Genomic DNA, 7,910 nt, shown 5'->3' with positions numbered 1-7,910 from the left:
GAAGACACGCTTCTGACGGTGCAAGCCTTTCCTTCAAATCTCATTATTTCCCTGGATCTTCCTGTCAGTCTGGTTGGTGGTAGATGAGAAAACTAAGAGGCACTTCAAGGGGGCAGTGAGGGAGGGGTTATTAGGAGTTTGGGATTAGCAGATACACACCACTATATATACAATAGATAACCAACAAGGACGTACTGTATAGCACAGGGAACTCGACTCAATATTTTGTAATACCCTGTAAGGGAAAAGAATCTGAAAGAAAAAAAAAAGACATATATGTATGTATAACTGAATCACTTTGCTGTACACCTGAAAGTAACACAACGTGGTAAATCAACTGTATTTCAAAAAGAAAAAAAAAAAAGAGGCATTTCAAGTCTCAGTTTGCAAGTGACCATTCTAGAACCAAACCCACACTTCTGACTCCAGTTCTGGAATGTCTTCCCCTTACTACCCTTTAACCAAACATCCTCAAATCAGTTGTGGGGGGTCACAGCTAATGTGGGGCTTGGGTTCCACACTGTGTACAATGTAAAGATTATGGGTGGTCAAAATTGCCCTGGAAAATCCCTTAACCACCTTGAAAACTACTCATAAAGTACAGTGTGCAGGGTTTGTACTGTAATACATACAGAAGGTCTCTTATCTGACCTCCACTTAACAAATATTAGCGATATTCATTGATTCTCTCTGCAAAGCATGGAGAAACCCATCATAGCCTGGAAACCGAAGGCTTATGTCCTGGTTTCTCTGATGCCCACACATTCCTGCTCCTACCAAATTGAGTTGTATGTTTACAGAGTCACTCATCACTGTTCCCAACTTGTTTATGCCAGTCATGCTTTTTATAGTAATTATGTAATTTAATGAAACATGATCTAAGTGGATAGGATAAGCGGGCAGAATGAGGACAGCTATTTCTTTGAAAATTACATCGAATGCTTTGGAAAAGGAGTTACTTTGATAAAGCAAAGTTGCAAAAATAAAAAGAGTGCTGAATTAGGGACAAGTACAGTAAGATATTAGGGAAAGAGTAATAACATCCCTGCTCTTATATCAAACCCATCATTTCTACTCTGGTAAGTGGAGACTCTCTGTATTCACCTAATTTTAGGAGCAGCAGTTGGTCCTGTGACTTCTCTTCTCCATGGATCTAAGAAGAGGTGTTGATTTTTCCATTTGCTTCGTTTCCCACCCATTGTTAGGACGGGCTGGCACCTTCCAAGCTCCTCACATGCCAGAAACCGCAAGTCTGCACTTCAAAATTTCTGTATATTTTTGCTCTAAAGAGATAGAAACTGGAGTCCACTGATGATATATTATAGATGTGTAAGAAAGACCAGAACTCTACACACTGAGCCCATTCTCAAAAAAAAAAAGGAAAAATGCTGTACCCAACATGAACGGATCGGTGGATGAATTGACATTGGTGAGTTTTAAGTAAAAACAAAGTGGAGAAGGTGCCTACGTAATAGGTATTTTGAATTCCCTGCTTTAATTATGTTTTGATTAGTTGAATGGCCTCCGTATGAATAAATGTCTAATATGCATTAAACAATGTAGACTATATAAAATAAGTGTACTGTGTAAAACTGAATGGCTTTACATGTACCATTAAAATGATTTTTCCTTCACTCTCTGTTATTGGAATCCATCTGACTTAACTATTGGGAGGTAAGCGTGGTCTATTCTAACGCCAGTGTACTCAGAAATTCAGCGATTCCAGCCCTAATTCTAAATCTGGGTGGATTAACTATGTTAGATCCACCAAATGCCAGGGTGGTTCTTATTACATCAAGGTCACTAGGGCCTGAGGTGCTGGCTTTGTCGAAATTCAAGTGAAAACGGGCAAGAAACTTGCCTTCACACATAGGAGAGGCAGCATCTGTCTCTAGAGCCAGACTGCTTCAGAACAAACCCTGGCTTTTCTAATTCTCAGGGGCAAGCCACTTACGTTCTCCCTGATCCAGTTTCCCTCCTAAGGGGTGGGCACCAGCATGCCATGGGTTAATCAGTGTAAAGTGATTAGAACAGTGCCTGGCACAGGGTGAATGCCATAGGAGCGTTAGCTATTGCTATTGCTATTATTATTAATCATTACCATTGTGCCTCTAAGTGGGCGTAATCTGAGAAGCTCTTCTCTTAAAAGTGTAAAATAAATAAAACAGTGCATTGCACTTGAAGGCACAGATGTTCACTCACCTGTGAATTAAGATAGCAGAAAAACTTGAAGCCTTGGCTGTGCCACACCACAGAAAGGCTAAAAAGGGGTGTTTGGGGACCAGATTACTTGACAGCAATGTGGGGCCGGGGAATCCGCATTTATCCTCCAGGGAGAAGAATAATCAACATCGCTTCAGGACTCCAAAAAAAAAAAAAAAAAAAGTTTATTTATAAAATACTGACCAGTTTGACAGGACATGGGACTTCTCGTGGTATATATTTCAAATCAATTTTTTTGTTACCTTTCATTCAAAAAATAAACCTGCTAACAAGCTATATGACATATATATATATATATTTTCTTACAGACAGACACCTGCCATAATGAATACTCTCCCCATAATTTTTCATTGTATCTTTTAAATCAAAAAAATAAAGATTTGTGTTGGTTCTTGTTTTTGGAGTCTATATGCGTAAAAGAAGGTAACACATTTAAATGCTTTTGGTTATTCTTACAGAAACAAAGAGAAGGGGGTTGGTCCCAAGAGGGCACCTGTGCTCAGGTGGTGGTCAGGGTTGCCGCTGCCCAGGACCACACAGAGGCACTCAGGGGCAGACGGCTGCCGTTCAGATGGTCCCCCCTCCCCCTCCAGCCCCTCACCAAGTGTGGGCACCTTCAGATGTGCACCATGGGAAGGTAAGGGGAGCCTCTGCCCAGAGTGGGCTTTAGGGAGGCTCTGGCACCTTTAAAAGCTCTGCCCAGGGAGGTGTGGACAGACAGAAGGCCTCCAGCCAGCGTGCGCAGGGCGGGGCAGCTGGCAGCATCCCTGTTTCCTCTGAATCACGGCAGTGCCAGATGGGGTGATTGGAGGAGAGGCAGCCTGTGTTTGCAAACTCCCTGGAGCCCTGGGAGGAAGGTGCTTCTGGAACCCGGAGCAGCTTTTTGGTTCACCTTGGCAGTCTGGGTGTGGAGCTGATGTGAACACAGGAAGGTGTGGCCAGGAGGGCAAAGGCAGCCCTGGTGTGCCAAGTGTGCGCTGTGGGGCGCAACACCAGACTTCCCGAGGGCACGGCGAGGCAAAGCCGAAGGAGCCAGCGAGCGAGTGTCCTGATGTGAACCCGCTTCAGGTGGCGTCACACAAACACGGGCCCTGGCATCACTGGCCCAAGAAACCAAAGGTCAGGGAGGCTCCCTGTGCCCCGTGGGCAGTGCCCACGCACCTTTCCAAAGAAGCCAGGCGTCTGGGCGGCGGTCGGGAGCCTCCGCTGCCCCAGCAGGTATGTAAACAAGGGCAAAGAGATGTCCTCTTAGAAATCCAGAGGTCCACAGCTGGGGACCTGGGCTTCCAGATGTGGCTGGGGCAGTGGAGACTCCACTGATGGATGGACTGAGGCTGGGACTTTCACTTCTGCCCGGCCCGCCTTCCCAGCTCCTCTAAGAGCTCTGCCCTTTCAGACAACAGAACCCAGCCCGCCCCACATGTGGGAGTGACTCAGGCTGCCTGTGCCCCGCACAGGAGACGGCGTCAGCCCTCCGAGGGGGCTGCGGACACACGGACGCTGTGCATTCTGTGTATATCGGCGTGTGTGTGCACGAGCCCAGGTGTGTGTGTGTGTGTCAGTATGGGTGTGAAGGAGCACGTGGGGAGGGGAGGGCAGGCATCTTAATGCACAAGGTGATTCACAGAAGGCAAAGGGAATTTGGCCTCGTGAAATACATACACGCGTACAGAGCGTTTCTACTGACCCCCGCTTCCTCCTCCCACATCCCTCCCTGGGCTACGCAACAAACACCGAACCGGGAAGGGCTTTAAATGGTTCAACACACAGCAGATAGAGAAAAGGATGAGACTGTTTGGGGGGGGGGGGGGTGAGGGGAGAGAGAGAGATAAGGAAAGACAAAGCAGCATCACCACCACATGCCCCGCAGCTGTGCACGTTCCCCTAGGGAGACGCCAGATGTGTACAGGGGCAGAACCTCAGGCCTGTGTCCTCCTACAGGGGAAAGACTGTGCTTCCCTTTCTAGAACCCCTTAGTGGAGAAGCTGCTGTTTGGACCTCGGAGCCGGGTCAGCCCGTCTACGGAGCCATCTTCCAACTTCTCCCCATCACGTTTCGGGGGATCCCAGTGCCTGGGAGCCCAGAGCTGGGTGTGCCCTTTCCTCAGGCCCCTGGCCCTGCTGCCACCCCAGGAACCTGATTCGGGGCGGTGGGGAGGGGTATAGGCCCACTCTTTCCTTGGCTTGTTTCCCAAATCCTCCACTGTTCTCCTTACCCCTCAAAATGGGGCATCACCTCCTCCCAGGCAGGGCAGCAGTGCCCACGCTTGGCGCCTCCAGGGAGCCCTGCGCCACTAAGGGGCCCCGAGATGCACTAAATGTGCCCCAGCCGGGCCATCCTCTCTTCCAGAGGCAGGGGCCTGGCCCCGACCCTGGGGGATGGGCTGCTTTGCAGGGCCGGTGGGCACCCAGGGCACTAGTTGGAAAGGCTCCCCCTTAAACTCCTGCATCCGGAAGGTCTGAGTTGATGGGAAGATGCAGGCCGCCAGAAGGAGCTTTTTAAAGCTCTGTCTCCCAACAGTATAATTGCCCCTTGGTCCCATCTGACCTGCTCCTCCCGGCCAGCCTGGCTGTGCATCTTGTAAGCTTGTGTTCAGTTTGGATGGGGCCCCTCCTCGCTCTGAGCTCTGGCAAGCTGAGCCGAGTCTGGAAGACATTAATGGGGGTTGGGATGGTCTTTGACTTGTAAATCGGGTGCTGGGAGATCCAGCCTCGGGAACCGGAGACTTGGCCCGCCCCTCTGGGCCCCTGGACTTAGGAGGCGGGGGTCTTAGACACAGAGGGCTATGGGTTGAGAACGAGAGACACAGATCTGAAAATGAGTGTCCTGCTGGCTAGGAGGACCCAAAGGGATTTCCCTTGGAGAGGATCTCTGGACCCTTTTCCTTGCCAGTGCATGGGTGTGTGTGTGTGTGCATATGCGTGTGTGTGTGCGTGAAGGTGTCTATCCAGGGAGAGGGGCGTGTCTGCCACGGCGATGACTCACCCCCATTTAGCCCCTCAGCCCCACAGAAGCTGACTTTCCTTGTCTCTGTAATTCCCTTTTCCCTCTCCCTTTAGGAAGGGGGTCAGGTGGTACCTGAATTGGAAGAAAAGGAAAAGTCCAAGCTTCCTCCTTCCGGTTCCGAATTCTGCCTTACGCCCAGTTATCCCAGTGATGCCGGGCCAGTGCCCCCATCTCTGTTCCCCGAGTTCATCTCTCCTAGTCTGTGCTCAGGAAAGTGAATTCAAGGAAAGGGATGGCTGGGTTCAGTGGCAGGGGGACCTCTCCCCAACCCCCAGGGGCCCTCTTCCTTGGGTTCACAACAGAGAAGTCTGTTAGGAGCAAAGGAGCTAGCTAGGCAAACTCTCATCCTTCAGCTGGGTTCGTTTTTCTACATAAACCAAATGCTTGGTGGGGACATTGAACAGGGAGGGGGTAGTGGAGGGTGAGAAGCAGGGCTGCACAGGGTGGGGTGGGAGTGTGGGTGCAGGGGGGAGGGGAGCTTTGCCCCCAGGGACGCCCATCCCGGCGCAGCACTAGGCAGCAGCAGGCCCAGGGCTCCAGCACATGCCGGAAGGGAGCAGCCGGCTGGACATCCAGAAGTTTCTTCACCACCGCCAGCCACGCCCGCCTTACAGCCCTCCAGGCTTTGCCTTCCCTCCCTCCCTCCCTCCCTCTCTCTCCAGGGGCCCAACCCACTCGTGTCCACCGCAGCCAGCCCCCCTACTCTGCTCAGCCCCCCGAAGGAGCAGCAAACCCCACAGTCTCGAAGCCACACACGTCCTCTCGTGGTTTTTCTCCATCCTTCTCAACACCGGCTTTGCTGGCCCTGGAATCTCTGGAAAAATAAACTCAGGAGGTGAAAAGTTGACTTGGTTTCTTGGTGTTTCTCTTTTCTGGCAGGCGGTGCGAGGAGGGGCGGAAGGGGAGTTTGGTGCTGTGTTTTCTTTCTTTTTCCTCTTCCGACAACGAGGATGACATCAAACAAATGATGAAAATCCTGCTATAGGAGCCCGGGAGCCAGGGGCGAGGCTGCTGGGGGGACGGTAGAGGGTGCTCTGCTGACTCGGGGGGTTCGGGGGGTTTTGGGGCGTTGGGGTCCGACTGGCCTTGGGCCGAAAGAGGCTGCCCTGCTGGGCGCTGCTGCCGTTGGACAGGGCGGTGGGGTCTGGCTCGCCCGGGTCGCTCTCCATGTAGCTGTAGGCCTGGGCCCGCGAGATCCCCTTCTGCTGCCGCCTCCACGAGTTGTAATAGGTGGGGTCACTGATGTAGTGGTTGACAAAAGAGTGGGCCTTCTGGGGGCTCGGGTCGACCTCGTACTCGCTGTCGCTTCCCTGGGAGGGCAGAGAATCGGGGTGTCAGTGGGCCCCGGGGACAGGTCAGCAAGATCAGGGCTGACAGGCCCAGAACACTCTGACCTGAAACTCTGCTCGGCCGCTTCCGAGCCCCGAACTGTGGGCATCTCAGTCCCCTCTCTGCCAAGGGGGTGTAACGCCCGCCTTCTTACGCACCTTCAGAGCTCGTGATGTGTATGAAGTCTCTACCTCAGGGCTGGCACAGAGCCTGAGGACCCTCCATGGCAGAAGACCTGAGTGCTAACCTCTTACGAAAAATCGAAGTGAAATTCACATAACATGAGGTTAACCACTGTCAAGCTACGATTCACTGGCATTCGGTACATTCGCAGTGTTGTGCGACCATCACGTCTTTTCATTCCACAACATCTTCATCATCACCCCGGGGGAAAACCTTGTGCCCACGAAGCAGTCGCTCCTCTGTCCTTCCTCCCCAGCCTCCCCCCGACCCCCACCCCTGGCAGACACCAGTCCACTTTCCGTCTCCGTGGACTGATCCCGTCTGGATATCGCATCAAAACGGAATCACACCACAGGTGGCTTTTGTGTCTCGCTTCTTTCATTTAGTATAATGTTTTCTTTTCGACGTAGAATTCATCATGTCTTTTCACTTTCTGGATTTCTGATGCTTTGATATCTGGGGCCTTTGCTGACCCTGGGACGACTGCCCCCCCCCCCCCCCCCGAACTAGCCAGTTCCCGGAGAGAGCGAGCCGCCTTTCATACCCAGAGTCCACGCCTATACTACCTCCTCTAATGGGCTCTTACACACCGACTCGGGCCCATCATTCCCTGTGCCTAATCACCCAGGGGCAGGTACCAGACAACCAGGGGCAGCCCCTACCCGCTAGGGCCCCCTGAACTTATCCAAACTAGCCTAAGCCTGCTTGCCCTGCCATGCCTTTCCTGTGGGAACCACAATAAAGGCTCCTGCCCGCGTCTCCCCGTTTTCCTCCGGCTCCTGACCAAACCGGGTGTCTCCCTGTGTGGTCCCACCTGGCCTGGTGTGTCCCCTCTTCTTGGGAACTGTGAATAACTATCTTTTCATTGGTGGTCATCTCCTGATCTGCTGGCCTCATCACACCCGAATAATCACAAACCTACATTTTAAAACAGAGGTTCATGCGTGATATACTGAGTTCTAATGCAGACCCAGCCTCTGACTTACTGTGACTGGGGCCAAAGCCGGGACCAGATCAGAAGACCTTTAGGGGCTCCTGGCACTGAACAAAGGGTGATGCTCACCCGTGTGTGGTCCAAAATAAAAGCAACACTCGGTTATAAAAGAAGCAAGAGAAAAAGATCAACGGAGTTCAGAATATTCACACGATGACCACCCTGAGGCTGTCGG

At 51.8% G+C, this 7,910-nt stretch overlaps 1 protein-coding gene across 2 annotated transcripts in view; it reads right to left on the bottom strand.

Moving 5' to 3' along the window:
* Positions 1-2,372: 2,372 nt before the first annotated feature.
* The window catches only part of SDK2 (sidekick cell adhesion molecule 2), a 267,499-nt gene continuing 261,961 nt past the window's right edge, over positions 2,373-7,910 (bottom strand). For both annotated transcript variants that reach the window (XM_067715828.1, XM_067715829.1), the window contains one exon: positions 2,373-6,539. In XM_067715828.1, coding sequence (XP_067571929.1) covers positions 6,186-6,539 — 354 coding nt within the window. In that variant the 3' untranslated portion in view covers positions 2,373-6,185. The remainder of the gene's footprint in view (positions 6,540-7,910) is intronic.

The sequence above is a fragment of the Pseudorca crassidens genome, chromosome 19 (assembly GCF_039906515.1).
Source record: "Pseudorca crassidens isolate mPseCra1 chromosome 19, mPseCra1.hap1, whole genome shotgun sequence".
In the NCBI taxonomy this organism is placed as follows: domain Eukaryota; kingdom Metazoa; phylum Chordata; class Mammalia; order Artiodactyla; family Delphinidae; genus Pseudorca; species Pseudorca crassidens.
This window is presented reverse-complemented; position numbering and strand designations above follow the sequence as displayed.